The sequence below is a fragment of the Brassica napus genome, chromosome A6 (assembly GCF_020379485.1).
Source record: "Brassica napus cultivar Da-Ae chromosome A6, Da-Ae, whole genome shotgun sequence".
NCBI lineage: Eukaryota > Viridiplantae > Streptophyta > Magnoliopsida > Brassicales > Brassicaceae > Brassica > Brassica napus.
This window is the reverse complement of record NC_063439.1, coordinates 17219565-17246207: the sequence shown is the minus strand read 5'-3', so window position 1 is coordinate 17246207 and position 26643 is coordinate 17219565. Positions and strand designations below refer to the sequence as shown.

The 26643-nt window shown below is 36.9% G+C and overlaps 3 protein-coding genes across 4 annotated transcripts; 2 read left to right on the top strand and 1 right to left on the bottom strand.

Annotated features, from left to right (window-relative positions):
* Window positions 1–585: 585 nt before the first annotated feature.
* On the top strand, window positions 586–3226 carry LOC111200985 (MYG1 protein). Its single transcript, XM_022692718.2, has 7 exons — window positions 586–993; window positions 1143–1289; window positions 1363–1461; window positions 1771–1962; window positions 2269–2388; window positions 2479–2550; window positions 2626–3226. The coding sequence occupies exons 1-7, from the start codon at window positions 784–786 to the stop codon at window positions 2848–2850; spliced, it is 1065 nt and encodes a 354-aa protein (XP_022548439.1). The 5' UTR covers window positions 586–783; the 3' UTR covers window positions 2851–3226.
* An 11789-nt stretch (window positions 3227–15015) lies between these two features.
* LOC106429871 (protein IQ-DOMAIN 21-like) lies at window positions 15016–19756 on the bottom strand. Of its 2 annotated transcripts, none has more exons than XM_048781851.1 (7): window positions 19524–19756; window positions 19210–19324; window positions 17442–17759; window positions 16622–16844; window positions 16165–16250; window positions 15999–16064; window positions 15016–15800 (listed from the first exon to the last, which is right to left on the bottom strand). In XM_048781851.1, exons 2-7 carry the CDS (start codon window positions 19285–19287, stop codon window positions 15144–15146), a joined length of 1428 nt encoding a protein of 475 aa, XP_048637808.1. In that variant the 5' UTR covers window positions 19288–19324; window positions 19524–19756; the 3' UTR covers window positions 15016–15143. The 2 variants fall into 2 exon arrangements, with proteins under 2 accessions (XP_048637808.1, XP_048637809.1); XM_048781852.1 differs by having other exon boundaries at window positions 19210–19334; window positions 19524–19676.
* A 2839-nt stretch (window positions 19757–22595) lies between these two features.
* On the top strand, window positions 22596–23789 carry LOC106429849. The gene has a single exon (XM_013870619.1). It carries the CDS (start codon window positions 22596–22598, stop codon window positions 23787–23789), a length of 1194 nt encoding a protein of 397 aa, XP_013726073.1.
* The last annotated feature ends 2854 nt before the right edge of the window (window positions 23790–26643 follow it).

Below are 26643 nucleotides of genomic sequence, written 5' to 3'. Positions count from 1 at the left end.
TAACAGTAAACACCTTTCATATTTGGAGTGGTACAAGTGGTTCTTTTTTCTTAACATGTAATATATTATTATAATTATAATAAAGTAATATTATATAATTCATTATTATTTATTATAGTTAAAATATATTTTAAATTCATCATTCTACTAATATATACTTTAAATTTATTTATGTATAAGTTTATCATTGTTAAAAATATATATTAAGATTTATTATATTTATGTTGACTATTATTATTTTTAAATAATCGTAAATTAAATAAATAAACATAATTAAAATTTTAAAATCATCCTAAATAAGATAAATATTTCATTTAAAAATAATAATATATATGTTTAAAATATATTTTTATATTATATTGTGAATAAATTTTATTTATTTATAAAGTATTTTTAAGAATAAGTTTTCTTAATTATCAAAATAAATAGTATAATAAATATTTATATATATTAATTTAAATTTGTACAATATTTTGAACCACTTTTTATCCACTTTCACCATTCAAACATATATTTTGAACCGTTAGATTCACTTGATCCACGCTTGTACTACTCGATACGCTTGATCTATTTTTGTTTTACTCGATCCGTTAGATCCGCTAGAACCGCAACTTGATTCGCTTTCTCCATTCGGAGCCTTAAGTCTACTCCAATAGTGGACAAAAGTGAACGCGCACACAGAAGCGTTTTTGACAAAGAACAAAAACGACGACGTTTTAGTCGAGCATAAACCCACGATGTCAAGGGTTTTAGTCGTTGACCATTCGTCTTCCCCTTTCAGCCATGCTTGGGTCGAGAGCTCTGTTCTGCGGAAGAATCTGGAATCATTCTCTGTTTCCGAAACGTTCTGGAAACTTCCGAGCGAGTTTCTCGACGAAACGGGTCGGGACGCATAATGGAACATTCCATTGCGACGAAACCTTAGCTTGCTTCATGCTTCGTCTCTCCTCCAGATTCTCTGGTGCTCAGATCGTCCGTACCAGAGATCATCAGGTTCGAATTCGGTCTACCCACCATCTAGTTGAGTGTTTCTACCTTTGGATTCAGTTCGGGGTTTGCGAGAAATGGGTCTGAGAATCGCGATAAGGCTTGACTTTTATTGTAAAGGTACAATCTTGAATGGTAAGTGATGTGGTTATAAGGTATTGGAGAAGCTTGATGCGGCTCTTGATGTTGGTGGTGTGTATGATCCTGAGAGTGAACGTTATGACCATCACCAGAAAGGCTTCACTGAAGTGTTTGGACATGGGTTTAATACTAAACTCAGTAGTGCAGGGCTTATCTATAAGGTAAGAGAAGGTGCATTCTTGAGATTTTGGTGGGCTTTTAGAGAATATTTGTGCTCATGCTTCTGCCTTTTAGCACTATGGCTTGGAGATAATTGCTAAGGAGCTTCAGCTTGATCAGAAGCATCCTGATGTGCAGCGATTGTTTCTAGCTGTGTACAAAAACTTCATTGAGGTGATCTTTCTTACTTTCACTTCTAGATTCTTTGGTGTGTATTCACAGCAAAGAACAAGCTAAAGTTTTTGGCTATTATGTCTTTGATAGTTTAGTGTATCATTGATGGGCACAGGTTACTGAATCTGCTGGCAGATTGGCAAATTTTGCTAAGTAGTAGTATCTCTGGGCTAACAAAGAAAGATATTGCAGTTTTGATGTTAGGATCGTGGAGCAGTTCTTGAACTTTCATCTAGACTTTCATATATATTGTGATGTTTTTCACTTGTTTTTTTTTTGAAGGTAACTCGTTGTTGTATAAAATTACAGGCAGTAGATGCTATTGACAACGGCATCCATCAATACGACACTGACCAGCCTCCAAGATATGTAAACAACACAAGCCTGGCGCATAGGATTGGAAGGTTGAACTTAGACTGGATTGAGCCTGATCAGTCTAGTAGCAAAGAAGATGAAGCCTTTCATCGGGCAATGGAACTTGCTGGCTCTGAGTTCTTACAGGTTTCTTTCCCCCCTTCTTTAGTCTCATCCTATTCATCTGGCTCTGATCTTTTTTCAGAATAGAAAGATGCAACTAAGGAAAAGTTGAGAGTACCAAACTAAATCTAGTGTGGAAATTGCTTTGAATGAATGAGCCTAATGTGATACTATAACAAATGTTGTCTACTGGTAAATATATGAAACTCATTTTATTATCCTGGTTTCATAAGAACTGATTGGTGCCCAGAATCTGTTTAATTGTCTGCCTCTTTGAGCGTGAACTGAGAATACAGCCAATGCTAATCTCTGTGTTCTACGTTTTGATAGTGTGTTCATTTTCACGGAAGATCATGGTTACCAGCTCGGTCAATTGTTATGGAGTGTCTTGCAGAACGTCATGATGTAGACTCCAGCAGAGAAATCATGAAGCTTAACAAACAATGCCCAGTAAGTTAGAATTTGCTAGACGAATTAAAAATGAGAATAATAAGGACTACTACCTTTGAAAGTTGTTAAGAGTTGTGTGTGTTTTGACAGTGGAAACTCCATATATTCGAGCTCGAGGAAGAAATGAAGATTGATCCTCCCATAAAATATGTCCTTTACCAGGTCAGTTTCATGCATATTACAATGTTCAAACCTTTATTTCTCTTAAGCCAGTGAGTGTTTTGCATGTAATTTCAGGATGATAGAAGCGAAAACTGGAGAATCCAGGCGGTTTCGGTTTCACCGGACAAGTTTGAGAGCCGTAAAGCTTTGCCAATTTCATGGAGAGGTCTTGAAAAGGAGAAGCTCTCAGAGGAAAGTTCAATTCCGGGATGTGTGTTTGTGCATATGAGTGGTTTCATTGGTGCAAATCGGAGCTATGAAGGTGCCTTGGCAATGGCAAAAGCCTCTTTGATTGCTTAGTTTCCATGTATAACCCAACCCAAAGATGAGTTCTGGTTCTTTGGTTTTAACCGGTCTACAAACATACGATTAGGGCATGTTTATTGCAGGTCTTTTAGATTGGGTCTCTTAGCGTAATATAAAATACGGTATCTTAGTTTTTAACTAAAAAAACTAAGAGACGTCTCTTATATCTCTTATTTAAGAGACGTCTCTTAGATTTTTTAGTTAAAACTAAGAGACTGTATCTTATATTGCGCTAAGAGACCTAACATAAGAGACCTACAATAAACATGCTCTTAGAATCTCAGAGGTTGTTGCTCAAAAAAAAAAAAAAAGAATCTCAGAGGTTGTAGCTAAAATTATATTGGTTATTATATTTTGATTGATTTAAAAATCCATATAGTATTTATAAATCCAAGTAAAATATGTAAATCCGGAGGTTTTTCATTGGATTTGAATCTTTGTATTTTTAACTAAAAAATTTAAACAAATTCATTCAAATCTATTATAAAATCAAATATATTTTAAATCCGTAAGATTGAATAACATTTGATTTAATATAGAATTTATGAATCATTAAATCAATAACACATGATTTTAATACAGATTTTAAAATCACAGAACTAATACATTAGATTTAGTTCGGATTTTCAAATCTATTCAAATACAACAACCAATAACCCCTAAGTAACACAATACATTTTTGTTAACCATTTTGATAAAATTTGCTTGCATTTATAACTTTTGATTAGAAAAAAATAACCTCTAATTTAGTTTTTCATCTCGTAGTTCTTTGTACAACCTTTACACAATACGAGTTGCCTAAAACAGATAATATACTCTAAATACAATTGATACAAACAGTAAAAATGATGCATAAAATCAGTCTTGATATATCATGTAATTGTTCCTTAATCTCCTTGATATCATCCTCCAATAAAACACAGGTGTATAATTTTTCTGAGAGTGTTATTGCAATAAAATACCTCTTGAAATAATGAACATTCCAAGTGCCAGAAAAAAGGTGATGAACTTCAAAGTGAAGATTATCAATCACAATGGCCAACTATCATAAAGAAAACTTACTATCTATTTATTCTACAAGGGAGGCAAATTAAAAACATTGATTATCGTAAACTCAAATTTTTGTTCAAATAAAAAAGATGATGAATGAAACATGAGTAGAATTACAGTTTAATAAAAGTGAACAGTACATACAATTCGAAGTTAAATAATCCAAATGCATGTTTGATGGTAAACTTGGTCAGTTGGTTGATTAAACAAAAAAAAACCTAGTCAGTTGAAGCCAACAAATATTTTCTGATTGTTCCTTTTTATTTATGATTCAATATTTTTGGAAATTTAGTTATAATTTGTAATAAATATGTCAATCAATACTATTAAAATAGAAGCACTTTTTCTCTATTTACAAATAGTTTAGGTTAGACCTTAACATTTATTTAACTTCCTATTTTTTTCTCATACAACTAACTTAGTTATTACTAAACATATATCATATGTTACCTGTTATTTTAATATTTTCAAAAGAAGATATCTAAAAGGATATTCTTAAGTATCTTTTTATAAAATTGCATTTTAATAATACCTTTTATTACCTTTTTATTGAAAATGTAAATATACATTTCTTTTTAATATGTACTTTTAAATAATAAAATTAATAATTAATATTAAATATAATTATAAACGAATATTTATTAATTTCTTTTATTTATAGAATAAGAAATAACATTCCTATAATATTATATTCATAATTAAATTACTACACCAATTAATAAATGTAAACTAACTTAATCCATTTATTGACTATTTTATACATTATAAATTTAAATAATAACATAGATTCATGAATTTTACAACATACTTCAATTTATTAAACCAAAATATTAAATTAAGGTATATAAACTAATAAATAATTTTATATTTTAATATACATATTTAAATTAGAACATTGAAAACAATTCAGTATATTTACCAAGTAAGGGGCGGTTTGAATGACATATAGTTAATTTATATAATAATAAAAATAATTTTGCGCTTTAAAGACGGGTTGAATAACATATAGTTAATCATATATATATATATTTCATCAAATAAATATTAATAGTTAGCTACTATTAATACTTAATAATATGATAGAAGATGTTATTATTGATATTTTTTATGAGTATAGTTTTATGGGTTATTCCAACAAAAATGTAAAATATTTATCAAATATAAATAATTGAACAAAACATAAACCACATTTTAAGTTAGGCTTCGTTCAGGTATTCTTATTTGAACTTTTTGGTTCTAATTTAGATCACATTATAGGTCTTATTTGGAAAATTTATAAATACAGATCGGTTTCAGATATAACACATCGGTTTAATTCTAATTTGTATCACAGCCTAAAACCCATAAAATAATTGTATATCGTTGGTTTGGATATATCTAAAGTTACATACCAAATTTGAAAAACAAAACAAAACATAAGAAATAAATACTTATTTATATAGAATTAGATATTTAAGTTACTTATTTAAAATTTAAATACTTATTTTTAAATATCATTGAAAATAAAGATAGAATTAAAAATTTGAAGTACATATATATGTATCAAATATTTATATTTTTGATTAATTTGGAATTTCGTTTTTTGGGTTACTCGTTCGGGTTAGGGTAATATTACTTCGAGTTTAGATATGTTTTGTACCACCCTACAAGATCCACTCTGGTATTTCTTATATTTTGGACCGGGTACGGATCAAGTTTCTGTTTGGATTCAGTTCGGACTTCGCGCTACAGATTCTATGTCCACGCCTACTTTAAATAAAGAGAAAGTGCGATTAAATAAAATTTTCAATGAAAAATTATCCTGCGCTTTGAAAGCACGGATCAAAATGTAGTCTATACTATTAAAAGAGAATCATTCTGAAAAATATACTTAAACAAGGTTTTTGCACCCTTTCATTAACTAATAATATTTTGAGCTTACTTTAAATTTCAACTAACAGTATGTTACCTTATATTTCTCTAACAATCGTTTAGTCAAAACTTTTATTTATTAGGCCCGCATCTTTTTATACAAGAAAAGATTAAACATAATAATGATTTCGTTGAAGGCCTTCCAGTGTCAGCAGGAAAACGTGATATTGGTTGTTGTGGATCTTGAGAAAATATGCTCATATTGTGGACATCATTTCTATACTGAGTAGAACTCCATGGATTTCCTCATCTCTCTCTCTCTCTCTCTATCCATTGTTTCTGACAGGGACATGATTTTCTTGAGTTTTTTTGGCAAACGTGTTTCCGTTTGGCTGGGACGAAGCTGAAGTATAGTACATCCTATCATTCACAGTCGGATGGTCAAACTGAGGTTCTTAACCGCTGCTTGGAAACTTACCTCATGTGTTAAACGTCATCTCACCCAAATAAATGGTTTCATTTTATTGTGTGGGCTGAATTTTCGTATAACATAAGCTATCACACATCCATTCAAACTGATGTATGGCCGTGATCCTCCTAAATGTTTTGCTTATGAAAGTGGCTACACTAGTAATTTTAAATTGGAACAATCTTGGCAGGAGCGAGATGCATGGTTGCGTAATATCAAGGTTCACTTGGTGCATTCTTAGATATTGATGAAACACAATGCTAACACGCATCGTAGTGACCTGGAGTTTTTTTGGTGAGAGATTTTTTTAAGTTCCACCCATATAGACATAATTTATTACAAAGATGTTACAAAACATCTTTGTAAGAAATTGGATGCATGTTATTATGGGCCTTTTCAGGTGTTAGAGAAGATTGGTATTGTAGCCTATCGTATGCAAACTACATGTGGAGTCGCGTATCCAATATATTTTTCACATTTCTCAGTTGAAACTTGTGTTGGGACAGAATCACATCGTTACAACCTTTACCTTTGGTTCTGTCCGTGGAAGATGAGTGGGTGATTAAATTGGATGTTGTGCTTGATTCACGTTATGATACTATGGGAACTTTGAGATTTTGATGTGTTAGAAAGGCTTGTGATACGTCCTAAATAGAAGGATCACTCAGCTGGACTGAAAGGGATAATCCTAAGCTTCTAAAGGTCGTGTAGATCCAACAAGAGGTATATTAAACTTAATGCCTGATGCTAGCGATGATCCAACAAGAAGATAGGCGATGGAACCTCCGGATGAAGTCTGATGCAGAACCAATGAGGATTATATGAAACTCATCACCTGAACTGTTTAAACACCAAATGAAGACCCTTTGGTTGGTAGAATAGCGACACAAATGATGATGAAATTCAATTGATAAGCCAGGTTGATCCCTTGGATATGACGCACCAAGGCGGATCGATCAATGAATATTACACACTATTGAAAAGAAATGAGAATTACTCTCAAGGTTCCAAAAATAATCACTCACAACTTATTTTATTTAATTTATCAAATGACTTTTATATAATATGCAAGACATACAAAAGGTTGAGATACAAAAAACTAGTCATACATTGAACTTAGAAATTTTTTAAAAATAGGAAGACTTAGACCAACAATAATAAATATCTTGACTTGACCGAAATTGAAGGATTCTGGTCGTACAAATATTTGTATGATCTCGTACTTTCGCATGGTCGACGGTCTTCGAATTACCATCAGATTGATATATTATATTATACAACCATGACTTGTATTTTTTTGTTGGGCTTTTTTTTCTTTGGACTGAAACATGTTCATAAATATATTTTTCATAAATCTTGAAACTCATCTCGTTTAATCCAGACTCTATAAGCCAAGCCTTCTTGATTTGTTTCTTCTGCTGATTCGGGACGCATCAGCTTACCTGCTTACAAAACGTTTTGGGTTTGGATGAGTGAGACGGTTTTTCGTTTTCCATATGCTAGGCTTGGGGACAAGCTGATTCTCTGTGCCGAACGAATTGATGGGCCGCAAAAAAATTATTATAGAAAATAGAGGAAATACTTGACAGTTGATGGTTTGGAGAGGAGTAATGAAGATGTAAGATGTCTGCCCTGAAGTAGTCGCTGACGTAGTTGCTGAAGCAGATGTCGTAGTGAGTGGTGAAGACCATGTGGAGTCAAGATGCTGAGCTGGAGTCGTATAGACTTGGAGAGCAAGGGAGTATCTTGGAGATATGGAAAGAGGAATAAGTGCATTCCAAGAAAAGGAAAGTTGCACTTATTGTTATGGAAGATGTCCATACATGTTGCCTTGGAGACTAGGGTTTCGGGAACATGGAGAATAACTATAAGATAGCTATGGGATCGTCTGTATAGAGACAGAGACACGGAGGTTGACTTATAGAGAGAGAGAGAAGCTCTTGGAGGTGTTCTTGGGTCGTGCTGAAGCAGTGGCTGAAGTACTTGACGGAGAAGAGACATAAGCGGGTAGCTTAGGATCTTTCAGTAGCGTGTGTTAGGGTGTTAACACTGACGTGTAAAAGCTGAATAAGCAAGTCTTGTAAAGATTGTTTAAAGAAGATTCTAATAAAAGCTTTGGTGTGCTTTTGTGATTTGTCTCTTTGATTTACCTTCTGCATTACCTATTGTTGTGTTATCTTGCACTAACAAGTGGTATCAGAGCGGGTCACCTAAGTTACTGGTGGGATCCTGAAGGTGAAGATGGACACGATTATTTCTGTGCAGAAGGCGATCGTGTTGAATGCGGACCAGTATGGTCATTGGAAGGCTCGCATGAAGCAGATGATTCGAGGAATCAATGAAGATGCGTGGACAGCTGTGGAGATTGGTTGGGAGGAGCCTACCATAGTCACAGGAGGTGAGAAGAAGCCTAAGCCAAAAGAGGATTGGTCAGAGGCAGAATGCAATGCATCAAAATTTAATGCAAAGGCGTTGTCGGTGATTTTTGGAGCTGTTGAAGCAGAGCAGTTTCAGCTGATTCAGGGGAGTACTTCGGCTAAAGAGGCATGGGAGATCCTGCTGAATTCATTTGAAGGAGATGAGAGTGTCAAGAGGACTCGTCCAGATCATCTTGGGTCGCAGTTTGAGAATCTCAGGTGGTCTGATAATGATTCTGTGGCGAGTTTTAGTGCCAAACTGAGTGGTATGGCGCATGAAGCATTTGTACTTGGGAAGAAGTACAAGGAGAAAAAGCTGGTAAAGAAGTTACTACACTGTCTTCCAACGAAGTTTGGAGCTCACAAGGCGGTCTTACAGATGACTACAAACACGGATGAGCTCAAGTTTGACAAGCTTGTGGGTATGCTGAAGGCACAAGAGATGGAGACAGACAGTAGTTCAGTCTCTACGTCAGGTGGTGCATCAAGGAGTATAGCTCTTGCTGCTGATAAAGATGGAGATAGATCTCCGAATGTTGAAGATGCCATGGGGATGTTGGCTAGGAATCTGAGTAAGATGATGAATTCCTTTGGTGAGAGGAATCAGTATGGTCGTCAGGGAGGTGATCGTGGCAATAGCAGAAGAAGAGAACGTCTTAAATGCTATGAGTGTGAAGGTGTTGGTCATATAAAGACTGACTGTCCTATAGCACAACGGAGAGAACTTAAGTGTTCTGAGTGCAGAGGTGTTGGACACACACGACGTGAATGTCCAAACTCAAAGAAGGAGAAATGAGTTCCATTGCAGTCGTCTGATGATTCAGAGTCTGAAGAAGATGGAAAGGTGATGAAGAATATGGTTGCATTTGGTGCACGCAAGGAGAAATCCAGTGAATCTTCGGATTTAGAAGTCAGTACAGACTCTGAGGATTATCAAGTAATGCACAACAAGTGGTTGAATCTCAAGAATGAGAATCTGAGGTTGCAACACGATCTGGTGCAGAGCCGTGAACAATATGAAGATCTTGCTGAAGAACTTGCTGCTGTAAATGAGAATTATGAGTCTCTGGAGAAGGAGGTTAGCAAACTGAGAGAGGTTGCTACTGATGAACGTGAGAGAGCAATGAGGCTGGAACGTGATTTGGCTGAGAATCGCAAACAGATCAGGATGCTCAACAGTGGATCCAAAGAGTTGGATAAGATACTCTCGATGGGTCAACCAGCCAAGGCGAAGTGGGGCCTGGGATATCGAGGAGCTGAGAGTACTAAGGAAGTACAACAGAAGGGGTTGCCACGTTTCGTGCATGGGAGCACATCAGAAAGTGGAGCCAAAGGAGCTTGTCAGGAAGTACGTCGGGACGTACGACAGGGAGTAAGGAAGGAAGTTCTACAGCGCGTAGCTGTGAGTAACAAGCCGAAAGTAGTACATCAGTGCAACAACATAAAGGTCAGACAGGAGGTTCTGAAGCATGGTTGTGCAGCTGGTACAAGGAAGGAGACTGTTCGGTGCATCAGCAGCTGTGTCAGGCCAAGCAAGAAGCAGCATTGGATGTGCTGTTGGTTCTGTGGGAAGGTTGGACACAAGAAGGTAGAGTGGTTTGCTCGTGAGAAGAGCAGAAACATGGTCAAGAAGGTGAACAAGACGTTCACTAAGCTCAGGAGGGTTGAAAACGTGTCTTTAGCCAAGAGTGGCTTACTTGATGGGATCAAGGATGAGACTATCAGAAGATGGATGCAGCTCTGTTAGGAGTGATCTTCAGGAAGGTCAAGAAGCATCAAGCGTGGAGTCAGGACACGGAGTTGTCTGTGACACAAAAGGGAAGGAGATCGAAGTGCGTCAGGAAGTGGTGCGAGATGATATTCAGGGGTGTGAAATCACTCCAAGACAATAGCAACGAGTGCAGAGGGCACTCGGTGCGGATGGGGAAGGGCTTATGGTCAAGGAGACGACACATGAAGGAAGCCTGGTCCTCAACAGAAGCTGGTCGAAGGGTAGTTCGACAAGTGCGTCAGATCGTGATGCAGTACTTGTTATTCCGCTGCAGCAGGGGCTGTGTCATGATTATACATGAAGAAACAGACGGTGGGTCTGTAAGGCTTGACATCTAAGCATCTGTTTTTGCTTAGTATGAAATCAAGCAGGGGGAGAATGGTGATGTTCTGGTCCTTAGTATGCATATCTCATGGGGGAGAAAAGCATGGTGTGGTGCACATTTCGTGGGGGAGAAAAGCACATTTGGTATAAAAGTTTCTATGTGAGGAACGTGGTTGCAACGTGGTTGCTGAACGAGAAGAGTGTTGTGCTTGATCGGCACACAAAGCTTGTAAGATGTCTGCCCTGAAGTAGTCGCTGACGTAGTTGCTGAAGCAGATGTCGTAGTGAGTGGTGAAGACCATGTGGAGTCAAGATGCTGAGCTGGAGTCGTGTAGACTTGGAGAGCAAGGGAGTATCTTGGAGATATGGAAAGAGGAATAAACTTGAGGAGCAAGTTTATGACTTAAAGAAAGAGGAATAAGTGCATTCCAAGAAAAGGAAAGTTGCACTTATTGTTATGGAAGATGTCCATACATGTTGCCTTGGAGACTAGGGTTTCGGGAACATGGAGAATAACTATAAGATAGCTATGGGGTCGTCTGTATAGAGACAGAGACACGGAGGTTGATCTTATAGAGAGAGAGAAGCTCTTGGAGGTGTTCTTGGGTCGTGATGAAGCAGTGGCTGAAGTATTTGACGGAGAAGAGACATAAGCGGATAGCTTAGGATCTTTCAGTAGCGTGTGTTAGGGTGTTAACACTAACGTGTAAAAGCTGAATAAGCAAGTCTTGTAAAGATTGTTTAAAGAAGATTCTAATAAAAGCTTTGGTGTGCTTGTGTGATTTGTCTCTTTGATTTACCTTCTGCATTACCTATTGTTGTGTCATCTTGCACTAACAAGTGGTATCAGAGCGGGTCACCTAAGTTACTGGTGTGATCCTGAAGGTGAAGATGGACACGATTATTTCTGTGCAGAAGGCGATCGTGTTGAATGCGGACCAGTATGGTCATTGGAAGGCTCGCATGAAGCAGATGATTCGAGGAATCAATGAAGATGCGTGGACAGCTGTGGAGATTGGTTGGGAGGAGCCTACCATAGTCACAGGAGGTGAGAAGAAGCCTAAGCCAAAAGAGGATTGGTCAGAGGCAGAATGCAATGCATCAAAATTTAATGCAAAGGCGTTGTCGGTGATTTTCGGAGCTGTTGAAGCAGAGCAGTTTCAGCTGATTCAGGGGAGTACTTCAGCTAAAGAGGCATGGGAGATCCTGCTGAATTCATTTGAAGGAGATGAGAGTGTCAAGAGGACTCGTCTAGATCATCTTGGGTCGCAGTTTGAGAATCTCAGGTGGTCTGATAATGATTATGTGGCGACTTTTAGTGCCAAACTGAGTGGTATGGCGCATGAAGCATTTGTACTTGGGAAGAAGTACAAGGAGAAGAAGCTGGTAAAGAAGTTACTACACTGTCTTCCAACGAAGTTTGGAGCTCACAAGGCGGTCTTACAGATGACTACAAACACGGATGAGCTCAAGTTTGACAAGCTTGTGGGTATGCTGAAGGCACAAGAGATGGAGACAGACAATAGTTCAGTCTCTACGTCAGGTGGTGCATCAAGGAGTATAGCTCTTGCTGCTGATAAAGATGGAGATAGATCTCCGAATGTTGAAGATGCCATGGGGATGTTGGCTAGGAATCTGAGTAAGATGATGAATTCCTCTGGTGAGAGAAATCAGTATGGTTGTCAGGGAGGTGATCGTGGCAATAGCAGAAGAAGAGAACGATTAAATGCTATGAGTGTGAAGGTGTTGGTCATATAAAGACTGACTGTCCTATAGCACAACGGAGAGAACTTAAGTGTTCTGAGTGCAGAGGTGTTGGACACACACGGCGTGAATGTCCAAACTCAAAGAAGGAGAAAGGAGTTCCATTGCAGTCGTCTGATGATTCAGAGTCTGAAGAAGATGGAAAGGTGATGAAGAATATGGTTGCATTTGGTGCACGCAGGGAGAAATCCAGTGAATCCTCGGATTCAGAAGTCAGTACAGACTCTGAGGATTATCAAGTAATGCACAACAAGTGGTTGAATCTCAAGAATGAGAATCTGAGGTTGCAACATGATCTGGTGCAGAGCCGTGAATAATATGAAGATCTTGCTGAAGAACTTGCTGCTGTAAATGGGAATTATGAGTCTCTGGAGAAGGAGGTTAGCAAACTGAGAGAGGTTGCTACTGATGAACGTGAGAAAGCAATGAGGCTGGAACGTGATTTGGCTGAGAATCGCAAACAGATCAGGATGCTCAACAGTGGATCCAAAGAGTTGGATAAGATACTCTCAATGGGTCAACCAGCCAAGGCGAAGTGGGGCCTGGGATATCGAGGAGCTGAGAGTACTAAGGAAGTACAACAGAAGGGGTTGCCACGTTTCGTGCATGGGAGCACATCAGAAAGTGGAGCCAAAGGAGCTTGTCAGGAAGTACGTCGGGACGTACGACAGGGAGTAAGGCAGGAAGTTCTACAGCGCGTAGGTGTGAGTAACAAGCCGAAAGTAGTACATCAGTGCAACAACATGAAGGTCAGACAGGAGGTTCTGAAGCATGGTTGTGCAGCTGGTACAAGGAAGGAGACTGATCGGTGCATCAGCAGCTGTGTCAGGCCAAGCAAGAAGCAGCATCGGATGTGCTGTTGGTTATGTGGGAAGGTTGGACACAAGAAGGTAGAGTGTTTTGCTCGTGAGAAGAGCAGAAACATGGTCAAGAAGGTGAACAAGACGTTCTCTAAGCCCAGGAGGGCTGAAAAGGTGTCTTTAGCCAAGAGTGGCTTACTTGATGGGATCAAGAATGAGACATCAGAAGATGGATGCAGCTCTGTTAGGAGTGATCTTCAGGAAGGTCAAGAAGCATCAAGCGTGGAGTCAGGACACGGAGTTGTCTGTGACACAAAAGGGAAGGAGATTGAAGTGCGTCAGGAAGTGGTGCGAGATGATATTCAGGGGTGTGAAATCACTCCAAGACAATAGCAACGAGTGCAGAGGGCACTCGGTGCGGATGGGGAAGGGCTTATGGCCAAGGAGATGACACATGAAGGAAGCCTGGTCCTCAACAGAAGCTGGTCGAAGGGTAGTTCGACAGGTGCGTCAGATCGTGATGCAGTGCTTGTTATTCCGCTGCAGCAGGGGCTGTGTCATGATTATACATGAAGAAACAGACGGTGGGTCTGTAAGGCTTGACATCTAAGCATCTGTTTTTGCTTAGTATGCAATCAAGCAGGGGGAGAATGGTGATGTTCTGGTCCTTAGTATGCATATCTCATGGGGGAGAAAAGCATGGTGTGGTGCACATTTCGTGGGGGAGAAAAGCACATTTGGTATAAAAGTTTCTATGTGAGGAACGTGGTTGCAACGTGGTTGCTGAACGAGAAGAGTGTTGTGCTTGATCGGCACACAAAGCTTGTAAGATGTCTGCCCTGAAGTAGTCGCTGACGTAGTTGCTGAAGCAGATGTCGTAGTGAGTGGTGAAGACCATGTGGAGTCAAGATGCTGAGCTGGAGTCGTGTAGACTTGGAGAGCAAGGGAGTATCTTGGAGATATGGAAAGAGGAATAAACTTGAGGAGCAAGTTTATGACTTAAAGAAAGAGGAATAAGTGCATTCCAAGAAAAGGAAAGTTGCACTTATTGTTATGGAAGATGTCCATACATGTTGCCTTGGAGACTAGGGTTTCGGGACATGGAGAATAACTATAAGATAGCTATGGGATCGTCTGTATAGAGACAGAGACACTGAGGTTGATCTTATAGAGAGAGAGAAGCTCTTGGAGGTGTTCTTGGGTCGTGATGAAGCAGTGGCTGAAGTACTTGACGGAGAAGAGACATAAGCGGTAGCTTAGGATCTTTCAGTAGCGTGTGTTAGGGTGTTAACACTGACGTGTTAAAGCTGAATAAGCAAGTCTTGTAAAGATTGTTTAAAGAAGATTGTTTAAAGAAGATTCTAATAAAAGCTTTGGTGTGCTTGTGTGATTTGTCTCTTTGATTTACTTTCTGCATTACTTATTGTTGTGTCATCTTGCACTAACAAGTAAAACTTCAGTGTGGATCAGTTGGATCGAAAGAGTGAAGTGTAACGAAGTAATGACATAAATACATTTGTAGTTGGAATAACAGATTTATGCTATTTGTAACTGTTGTACTGGATTGACGCTGTGATTCACCGCTATGAGACGTTTGTACAATGATTACTTCACCGCTATGAGACGTTTGTACAATGATTACTTTTGGTTAATAAAATTAAACAATATTTTAAAGAGAGAGTATTTCATTCATAACATATTGCTCTGACCAACTAGAGAAAATATGTTCGTTTATTCATGTCATATACAATTTTATCAAATAAGTTATATATTCAGATAACCAACCACACATACGTTAAGTTTTTATTCCAAGAAACCAAAAAAAGATTCAGATACTTCTTCTAATGATCATGCCTCCAGCCTCTCTTCCCGTATCCGGTAGGACTTTGACTAGGACTAACGGGTTTACGTCGGATGTCCGTTTTGGGGTTAGGACTCCTGAGACCGGGATAACCGGTTATTACTTCTCCACAAGAACTTGACGAACCACAACCCGACCCATTAATCGAACCTTGTTTGGTCGACGAGTTCCAATTTGGAATAAAAGAAGTACCTTGAAGCTTGACGGTAGTGCCTTGGTCACGAACTTTAGCCTTTGCAGATGCAGTTGGAGCCATATAGCTTGGTATACGGGTTGGGCTTTTACGTTGCTTATGGGCTTGTCTGTATGTTCCTAACTCTATATACTCTCGGTCAATTAGACCGATTATCCTGTCCTTGAGGCTAGTAGGAGTGGTCGCGTCCATTTCCACCGTTTTCTCCGATACATCATCCGGTGTGGTGTTACCAGCCGTGGTTGCTGCAGCTGTGGGGAAAGGTGGATATGGAGGAGGATTGTACTGACCAGGACCGGGACTGGAACCAGGTACGGTTTGACGGCCTGTGTATGGTCGGGAAGACATCCAATGGTCAAGCCAGTTCCAAGCTAATTGACTTCTATCAGGCCCATTGACTGAAAATCTGATTGCATCGCCATCATTTGTGTGTTGCATTTGCCGCTTCAATTTGAAAACAAAATCGTGTAAGTAAAGATGTTAAAGATATAAATAGTACATATATATTATTTTTTGTAATTTTTTTTCTTTCCATATATTTCAGATGTCACGTATGAAAATATTGTCCAACTTAATTTTATCAAAAATTAGAAGGCTATTTTGAGAGAGTAAAAGTTATTAGGAAAAAGAGAGATGTCCAACCTGGTAGGTGTATGCATAAGCAAGGGCCCTCTCTCTTTCCATCATTTCTTGAGTCTTCTCTTTTCCCTGTTTATACTCAAAATACAATTAACTAATAGTTTACAATATAGTACTTTCTTATAAGACAATATTGTAGAACATAGTACCCAAGTTTTTTCCACATTACCTTTCCTGGAGTTTGGTACAGGCTGGTTCCGTTCACTTCGTGTAATTTCTTCTTTTTTTCTCGTTCGGTTTGGACATTCGCAGATCCTACAAAACCATACAATTATAAATATTATGTTCACCATCAGAAATGCATGAATATATAATATCCACCATAAACATTACAATTCTCTCAAATAGTATTTTTTAAGTTTTTGTCACAAAATAGTTTTCAATAAGAAAAATAACCAAAATACCTATTTTTTTTTTAGTTTTAAAATTTGAGACCATATCCTCAAAAACTCATCCATCAATTATAAACCTTAAGTCTAGATTAGTTAACTTTAGAGTATATAAATATATTTTTATTATTTAATAAAACTTTTTTGGTTATTTTTCTCATTGAATACTATTTTTGTGACAAAAACTTAAAAAAAAAACCTATCCTAGAAAATTTTTCTAAACATTTCTGTACGTACCTTTGTTCGATTTTTCCTTCATAAATCGACTCTCTTCTTCTTCAAACTGTTTCTTAAACCGGTCATGAGCCACTTGGAGCCTTCTGGCTCTCACTCGGCCTTGGACACGAACTAGAGCTTGCATACATTTCATGGTCATTTGTGCCTGTTTACGTACGTGGTTACCACGTACCAATGCTTGTAGCCTAACTAGTCCTTTTAAGGCACGAAGTGCTCGTCTCGCCTACAATAGATAAAGAAAGAAAAACGAAAACATAAAAAACAAACGGTCATAACCTTGGATAAACCGGTTGTTTCTTAAGATTACTGGTTTACTACTAGTTTGCAACTACAAGTTACAATGAATAAATCAGCTACGTTTTCAATGAATTTGTATACAAATATCAGTTAATACCGGTTTAAACATAGTAGCCAAATATATTTCGATTCCGATGGTAACTTATTTAATTCTAAATAAGTTTTTATCATACTGATGATCGTGATGAGAGTTGAAATTACTCATTCCGTTCCACATGATAAGGATATAGATGTTTTGAAAGTTTTTACTTTTCCACAGAAACATTTTTGTGTGTGTTTTGTGTATTTCCAAAAAAAATTTGTGTGTTTCAAAACAGTTTCTTACATGTTTACCTATTTTATCTACATTAATTGAAAACAATTATTATTTAGAATTAAACTAAACTTCTGATTTTTTTTATAACAAAACTTCGGAAATTAAAAAATGTTCTTTAGTATTTAAGTTTATTTTTATAGTGTGTGATATATTTGTAGAATAGAGATAATATTTATTTACAGAAAAAAAAATAGGAATCTAAATTACCAAATAACCCCTGTAGTGCGATTGGATGAGCACTGCGGCAGTATCTTCCTCTGTTAGGCGGTTATAGCCGGCAAGACAAACGACTTTAGCCGCGGCTTCTGCGGCCGCAACCGCAGCTTTAGCAGCATCTTCCGTGGCCATAGCCATGGCATGTTTTCTCTCTCCAACAGCCGGTGCCGGAGTAGAAGCTATGCTCTCGACGTCATGGGAGATCTCCGGCGAACTTTCCTCCGGAAACTTTTCAAAAGACACGACTTCTTGCGTGTCGTTTTGCTGCTGCCACCTGTTGGCGTCGCTGTTGCTAATGTTGTTCTCTCTCTGCATATGTTTAAATCAACTTTGAAATACTCTATCCGTTCCTTAAAGATACATATTCTAGAGAAAGATTTTGTTTCTAAAAGATTCATTTTTTACATTTTCAATGCATGTTTTATTAACTAATTGCAAACTTCAAAAATCTTAATTGCACTATTTGATTTTTTATTGGCTTAAAATTGTAGAAAGAAGATAAACACAAAAAATTATGCAAATTTAATGTGTTTTATTAAAATGTATGAAAAAACTAGAATATGAATCTTTTAGGAACAGAGAAAGTAGTAATTATACATCATTTGAAATATTTTAATCTTTACAAGTTTATGGGCATATTACTTCCTTTTAGCTTTTTATTTCAGGTCCAAAATTTTCAACCTTTTCAGTCTTCACTATAACTAGTTAACTACTATAGTTACTTCGTTCATTTTCACTTCTTTTTTTGTATGAGAATTCTTTGGGAGACCATTAATGCTAATGGCATAAAGGATTAGACCGTTGGAGTTGAGATCCAAAATAAATAGAAAGTGGTAAAGATTGTGGGGCTAAACGTTTGGATAGTGGTAAATAAAAGGACTATACTATAGTAACGTGAAGATATGCATATATGTAGTTACAAGTTGACATAAACATACATATATCTATAGGTGGGGAAATAAATGGGTGGAGTGATGGCGAGGGAACAAAGCAATGCACATGAAATTTGGGGAGAAAGGAAAAAGATTTGTTTTAGGTGTCATGAAAATCATATATCAATGCTCTTATGAGGAGCCTCCTTAGTCCATCTCTTTCAAAAGGGGACCAATCTTTTTCGGCTTTTAATTCATAATTACGGTCTTTACATTTAATTTTTGACTCAACTTGTCATGTAAGATGAACGATCGTATTACTTGTTCCCCTTTTTAAGCTAAAGTATATACATAAATGCATCTTACGTCCACTACTTAAATAATGCAAACAAAAAAGGTTTATATTGCAACAACAACAACAAAAATAAATAAATAGAATTGTCACTCTCTTGATAGTGCCGTGTAAAATGCGTTAATTTGTTTGTAACATATCAGGTTAATAAATTCAGTGCATATCATTAGTACATTACGTATGCATAATAATGTTTTAAGATATGGATATCTAACATGCATATTGCCCGATTCAAGAAGAAAAAGACATTAAACCAAAATTACTTATTATTTAAGTAAACAATTATGGGGCATATATATCTTACTCTTCAAGTTTTGTTTTGTTAGAAGTGCTTAAATTAATTAAAACGTTACACATGTGTACTTTGATAACTATAGATTCTTTCTTTATTTTGGGTAAAATGGCTATAATTAGTATTTTCGATTAAGTTTTAGATCCAAATTTCTTCTTATATGTTTGTAGTACATCGAGTTACGATGCTGCAATTTAATGAGAAATGTATGAATGTAATAACTGAAGGTATGTTTGGATATACCTTCGAGTCTTTAGGAGAGGACTTAAAGACCTTCTTCTTCACCGTTGAGAACCATCCACCATTCCCTTTCTTCCCCATTTCCGGCAAAACTCTTTGATCATAAGCTCTATCAATACTGAAAAATTCTTTCAAAATATGCTTTTAATTAAAGTTTCTCAAATTAGCTTTAAATTTGCAAAAGCAAAAACAATTCCAGAAGTAGCCAAAACCAAAATGTGTAACATTGTAACGTGCAGATTTTTGCGTTTATATATAACATATCCAGATGCATACAAGTTAGACATATATGTATAAATGAGCATTCAGGAACTTACATGTTTGTGCAGTGTGATCAAGTCATTCAAGCGATTTTTTAAGTTTAGAGAGAGAGGGACAGTGTGAGAGAGTGAGAATGAGAAAGATAAGAGGTGAGAGAGTGAGAGAGAGAGAGAAGTCACATAGAGTTAAGTTGAGAAGGAGGAGGTGTCTCACTTCACCACCGATAATGAAACCATTAACGGAGTCACGTTGAGTTCGGTTAAACGCCGTTAAGTGTTTTTACGAAGTTCACGAGGTTTCTATTTTTGTCTTTTTCTTTTTCGTTTTTATTTAACGCCAATCACTTTTTCTCTTTTGTATAAAGTCTTCTGACATTTGTGATGATCGGGAAAAATGAAAGAAGACAATTGAGCTCCTCATTCCATTAAAAAATATGTTTTGACTTTTTAAATTCTGTGGATTTGTGGACCTATATTATATACTCTATTTTACATATTTCTGATGGAATTTGTATACGTAAATATATAGTTAAAATATATAGTAATCAAAGAAGTTTTAAAGCTGAGGTTTAGACTAATCCTCATGAATGATATGTGAAATAACTCATGTTACCAATTGTAATCAAATAAACCGAGGACGACTAGCTAGGCATAATAGTCTACACAAATTATTGTTTTTAATCTATAGATATTAAAATGTACTAGAAAATAGCAAATGACGCCGTTAGTATTTTTTAGATGTAAACTAAATTAGATTGGAAAATACAAATATGACAATGTGCAGTTGTTTTAAAAACGGCGACCTAACTTCTCTATGCGGGCCCAAGACCTACAGTACACCACCTCCAAACAGGACCACCTTTCGATCTCAATACTCATCGAGACTCATACAGAATTACAGATCCACAGGAGTAGGCTAAAATATGTTATGCATCGAATATTGATAGAGATTAGTTCAGTAGATTACGAAAGTTGTAGACATACGAGATCTGTAATACATAATAAAAAGCTCAATTAAACATGATATTCCTTAGTGATATAGCATATATATCTTCTTCTTTTTTTTAAACTAATATCATATATTTATTATTTATGCAAATTTAGGGTCGCTAAAATCATTTTAACGTTTATAATCGTGCTGATAGAAAAATAATTTGATTCTTGAATTAATCTCATGGACATGAAAAGATAAAAGAGTGTTTGTATCTATATTATTAAAAATGAAGTACCTTTTGGTATTGTTTGGAAACTTAGATAATAGATTAAAGTTGTTTGGAAACAAGGATAGCAAATTAAATATTTTTTCAATTTACATATTTAGTCACTGTATTTCTTTCTCATTTACAGATTTTGTCGTTTTGAATTTTGGATAGCAGATTAAATGAGAATTGTTTGGAAACATGGATAGCAGATTAAATATTTCTTTTTATTTACACATTTAGTCATTGTATTTCTTTCTTATTTACAAATCTGCCACTTCACTTAAAATCAAAATTTTTAATTAATTAATTACAATGAATTGTTATTTATTTTGCTGAAAAAAAAACTGTAATATATAGTATATATTAATCTGCTACGATACAATTTTCAAGAAAACCAAATATCATAAAATTAATAATAATTCATAAAAACCTATTGTAAAAAATTAAACCATTTTTAAATAAATAAACAAAAAAAATCAATAGGTTAATATATGAATATTACAATTAGATCAAATTGCATCAAGTTATAAAATTAAAAAATATAATATTACGCACAGATAAAATATTATTATCAAACATCTTTATTATAATATAATATATTATACTCTAAATAGATTTTACTAAACATAAAAAGATAAATGGACATTTTATAAAATCTATGGTTTATAAATTTACATTGAACGCAAGTTAAATCCAACACCCGCGCGGGGGCGCGGGAAAAGATCTAGTTTACATTTTAAGAAATTTGATTTCTCCCAAAGTTTGAATGTCGAAGTTGCAAAAAAAATGGTTTAATAATAATATACCGTATTTACAAGTTCTATGCCTATAATATCCAAGCTACTCACCTCACCGGTGTTCTCCTAGACCTACGTTATCAACAAGGTCTTAGCTAGTTTGGTTGCATGACTAATTGGTGACCCTAAAGAAACAGATGGCTTCACCTTAAATCTCGTGAGTCTTACCTTATTTCATGTCAAAGTGGAAGTGGATTTCACAAAGCCGCTCCCAACGGTAGTTGAATTCCAACGACAGAGTGGTGAGATAGTTGAGGTTCAAGTGGATTATCATGGTTGCCTCCCACGTGCTTTCATTGTCATGAGCTTGGTCATGTTGTCAGAAATTGCTTGCTCTTTACACCGCCTAAGGATCCTCCACTTAAGGATCTTCCTCCTATGGCAAGAGCTCCTGGAGAAAAAGCGAAGCAAAAAGTTTCAGAAAACTTGAAAAAAACTCCAGCTACTGCTGCAAAGAGTAAGCAGTATGTTGTTAAGAAGTCCTTTACACCCATCATCACTCAGTCCCCACCATCTACCCATTCTGTCTCTCTTCCCACTACCCCTTCAGCAGTTACGTCTCCCTCTTTTGTCCCCACTCCAATTCATAAAATTCCTTCATCCACTACTGAAACTCCCTCTGACAAGCCAAAAAAGCCCTCACTTAAAAGAACCCGCTCCTCCCCTACGTTCTCCCCCCTGCTCCTCTAAAAGTCACCTATCAATCTTTGAAACCATCCCCTGCCCCACTTTTCCCTGAGATTGGCACCTTAAACTATCTTGTTAATTCCCCTTTCCTTGATCCCTCTACAAAGAACCTTTTTTTTGCTGCTACTAAATGATACTAACCTCTCCAGTCTATTGGAGATCCCTTTTTTTCTTCCTATGAGTGTAAAACTCTTTTTTGGAACCTCTGTGGTTTAAATGACCCGGCTAAACATCGGACTTTTTCGGATTGGCTTTTTAGTTATAAACCTATTTTTGGTGCTCTTTTGGAAACACATATAAAGGAAGTATCTCTACCCCTCTTGATGTCTACTCTATTTAAAGACTGGCACTATATATCAAATTACCTATCTGATGAGGACGGGAGAATCGTGCTCATTTGGACGGACCCTGCAAAAGTTCGAGTCATCTCACAGTCAAGGCAAATGATTACTTGTGAACTAGAGCTTCCTAATTGCACCCCTATCATCTACTCTGCCATCTATGCGTCAAATCTTAGCGAAGAGAGAACTGACCTTTGGGTTGAGCTATTGAATGTGCACTCAGCTCATGCCCTAGACGCAAGGCCATGGATGATAGGAGGCGACTTTAATCAAATTCTCCACTGCCATGAGCATTCTTCCTTCTCTCACAATAGACATGCTCCTCAAATTTTCCAATTCCGTGACAGTCTGCTCCAGATGGGGGTTTTTGATCTTCGATTCTATGGACCTGTTCACACATGGACAAACAATCGTAATGCTACTCCTATTGCAAAGAAACTTGATAGATGCCTAATCAACAGTGACTATCTTACCAGTTTCCCTAATGCCACTGCCACCTTTCTTCCACTGTCCCCCTCTAATCACACCCTCTGCCTTATTAACCTTGCTTTCCAACTCCCTAAAGCTGGAACCCAACCCTTTCGGTTCTTAAACTACTTAACCAAACACCCGAGCTTCTTGGAGGTTGTTACTGATGCGTGGTTGCTCGCCGGAAGTGTGTCTGCCAACCTTGCAACTCTGTGTTGGAAGCTGAAAAGCATAAAAAGGAGTCTCAAAACTCTTAATAAAGAAAATTTCTTAAATATCCAACAAAGAGTTAATGAATATTACCGTTTGTTACAACATGCGCAGGTACATGCCTTAACAGACCCAACTCCACAAACTTTTGCTGAAGAACACGAACTGAACCTGAAATGGCAATTCTTGAGACAGATTGAGGAATGCTTCTTTCAACAAAAGTCTAGGATAACTTGGCTCAGAGAAGGAGATCTCAACACTACATATTTCCACCGTGTTTGCCAGATGAGAGCAAGCTTTAATGCCATTCGCTCGTTCCTCCTACTGTCAGGTGTTACCATTACCGATCCATTGGAGATGAGCGCTCACGCCATCTCACATTTTAAGGCTGTCCTCGGCCCAGACCTCCTCTCCGTGATATGGTACTCCTCGTCTAACTGGTTTCAAAGTCTTACACCCTTCACCTGCAGCCAACAGAAGACGAACTCCATACTCCTGATGCCTACAAATGCAGAAATCACTAAGCTCATATTTTCTCTCAACCCAAATAAAGCGCCAGGGCCTGATGGACTAACCTATGGTTTCTTAAAAGCTTCTTGGACACTGCTAGGCACATAATGTATCAACTCAATACAAGATTTCTTCAACTCAGGTTTCCTGCCAAAAACCACAAACTCAACAATAATGTCTTTGGTTCCTAAATTCATAGGTGCATCTAGAATATCAGACTATCGACCCATCTCCTGTTTGAATACGCTTTATAAATTTATATCACGGCTACTGGTGAGACGTCTTAAGCCTATTCTACACCAACTAATCTTGCCAAACCAAACAGCCTTTGTGGAGGGAAGGTTGCTAATAGAAAATACAGTATTGGCGAGCGAACTGGTGAATGGCTATCATAAAAATAAAGGGTCTAAGAAGATTACCATCAAGGTCGATATAGCCAAAGCCTTTGACACCTTCTCTTGTGATTTCATTTTTGCAGCATTGGAGAGCCTGCTCCTCCTTGCTCCCTTCATTCGGCTGCTGAAAGCTTGCATCTGCACAACATCATTTATGGTGGGGTATAATGGCACGGTGAGTTGTTTCTTCAAAGGTAAGAGAGGACTAAGGCAAGCAGACCCACTATCTCCTTACCTTTTTGTCATTGCTATGAACTACCTGTCACTGATGTTGGATAAAGAAGCAAGGTCTGGATATTTATCTTACCATCACCAGTGCCATAAGACGAAGTTGACACATCTCTCATTTGCAGATGATCTATTGATCTTCATTGATGGGTCTCGAGAGTCTGTTCAGAGGGTTCTCCAGATACTGCAAGAGTTTGAAAAAAGATCAGGACTAGCGCTGAGCTTACAAAAATCTAGCTTCTTTGCATATGGACTAACATGAGAAGAAATTTCTGCAATACAAGCATCAACTAGTATGCCATGTGGTAGTTTACCTATGAGATATCTCGGGGTCCCATTATGTACAAAGACGTTAAACTTGGAGAACTGTGAGCCCCTCCTACAGCAGATCAAGCAACGTCTCTAAACTTGGTCAGCTAAAGCTCTCTCGTTTGCTGGACGATTGCTCCTGATCAAGACGGTGATAGCTGGAGTCTCTACCTTCTGGTGCTCGAGTTTTATCCTGCCAAAATCATACATCAATAGAATCAATTCTCTCTGTAGTCTATTCATGTGGAAAGGAAGCAGTGAAAAGGCCACAACACAGCACGAGTGAGTTGGGAGACAGTAACACTTACCAAAGATTAGGGGGGATTGGTGTCAAAGACCTTCATAGCTGGAACCTCGCTTGTATATTGAAGCTTATCTGGATGATTTTCTTTCGCCCGAACTCTGTGTGGGTCTGTTGGTTCAAGGAGGTAATTCTAAGAGGAGACATTTCTAACTACTGGACAATTAACACAAGCAGTAACTACTCATGGTTGGTTAACAAGATGATTAAGGCTCGTGATCTCATTTACCCACTACTGAAACGTCAGATAGGAATTAGGGTTTTGTTTACTGAAGCGGCAGTCAGCGTATCCACATCTAAGGTGAGCGAAGGTATATTGCACCATACATGCCTCCATCGTCTAGACAAGAGGAAAGTACTGGTGGCTATTTTGATCGGAATATAGCAGATTATGTGTTGAAGGATCACATCTGGTAAATTGTTGATCATGTCTACTGCTGCTTTGATTTTCTTGTCGTCGTCCATCTTCACTTACAACATAGATTTGTAGGGCATAGCTTCTATTGTAACGATCCGGTTACATGAACCGATATTATTTGTTTAATTTGAATTATAATTAAACATTAAAAAAGGAATGCAAAAAATAAATATTAAAAAAATAAACAATCCATGCGTAGCCAGAGACAGTCCAAGTTTGTTTTCATTATTTAGACGAACAAGACGTTTGCGATTGAGAGGACCAATCAATCCAGTTTCTTATGCTCTCTTTCTTTTTTATTCCTTAATTTCCAGCTAAGTTAATAAGTGGGTTATTGTATCCTTATAGAGAAGGGATCAATTCCACCAGTTTATCTATTTCCATGTTCAAAAAGTTTAGATTCTATGGTTTCTATATTTTGATTTTAAAAAATAAATGGAAAACAAGCTAAAAAGAGGTAATTTTAATTTGCCCAAAAAAATTCACGTTGTTTTAACTCTGTCTTGAATAATTAGCAAAACATATATGAAAATGTATTGAATACATGACTAACGCGTGGATTCCATAAATTTTTCAGCTTTAAAAATGGTTACTCAAACCCTTTATCCGTCATGTAATAATATAATTATGTTTACATTATCCACAGGCAAACCCCATTGGTATAACCTATATCTATATATTTAAAATACACAAACATATACATTCAGTATTTCTATTTTCATTATCAAAGTTTAACAAAATTCCCCTCATTCTATCTCACAAAAACCAAAACAGAACTTACGTATATAAAAACAACATTACATGAAACATAAAGTGTGTGTGTTCTCGGTATAACTAAAGCATACACTTCGTCTGCAAAAACAAACAAAATATATTTCCAAACGAAACATCTATTATACTAAGAAAAACCTCATTATGAGAATCATGCAAATACAAAAAAATAACAAATATTATTCAGCTCTCATACAAATACACACTACACATTATTATACATGGTTTTTGAAATAAGTAACAACTCAACGTAAACAAAACAACAAACTTATCACAAACCATTGACTCAAAATGTTAACGCCCCTGAATAAATGGACCTTTGAACTAAATGGTTAAAGAAATAAAGAATTTTTTTTTAACTCACCTTCTATAAGACATAGCTACAACAACTTATCCTTACACAAAATACTACACAATGAATAAGGAGCCACTTCTCTCTTATCAGTTCTCACACCAAACAAAATCTACAGAAGAAAATCCATGACAAACACTATAAGTCTACATCCACAGGCCCAACACACAATAACTCTATCATTGATT

Coding starts and splice junctions, on each gene's coding strand:
- LOC106429871 (XM_048781851.1), bottom strand. CDS start 19,287: ATGGGGAAGAAAGGGAATGGTGGATGGTTCTCAACGGTGAAGAAGAAG. Junction 16,845..17,441: donor CGCACTACAGGGGTTATTTG/GTAATTTAGATT, acceptor TATCTATTGTAG/GCGAGACGAGCACTTCGTGC. Junction 16,251..16,621: donor GAAGGAAAAATCGAACAAAG/GTACGTACAGAA, acceptor ATGGTTTTGTAG/GATCTGCGAATGTCCAAACC.
- LOC106429849 (XM_013870619.1), top strand. CDS start 22,596: ATGATTACTTGTGAACTAGAGCTTCCTAATTGCACCCCTATCATCTAC.
- LOC111200985 (XM_022692718.2), top strand. CDS start 784: ATGCTTGGGTCGAGAGCTCTGTTCTGCGGAAGAATCTGGAATCATTCT. Junction 994..1,142: donor TCCGTACCAGAGATCATCAG/GTTCGAATTCGG, acceptor TGTGGTTATAAG/GTATTGGAGAAGCTTGATGC. Junction 1,963..2,268: donor CTGGCTCTGAGTTCTTACAG/GTTTCTTTCCCC, acceptor ACGTTTTGATAG/TGTGTTCATTTTCACGGAAG.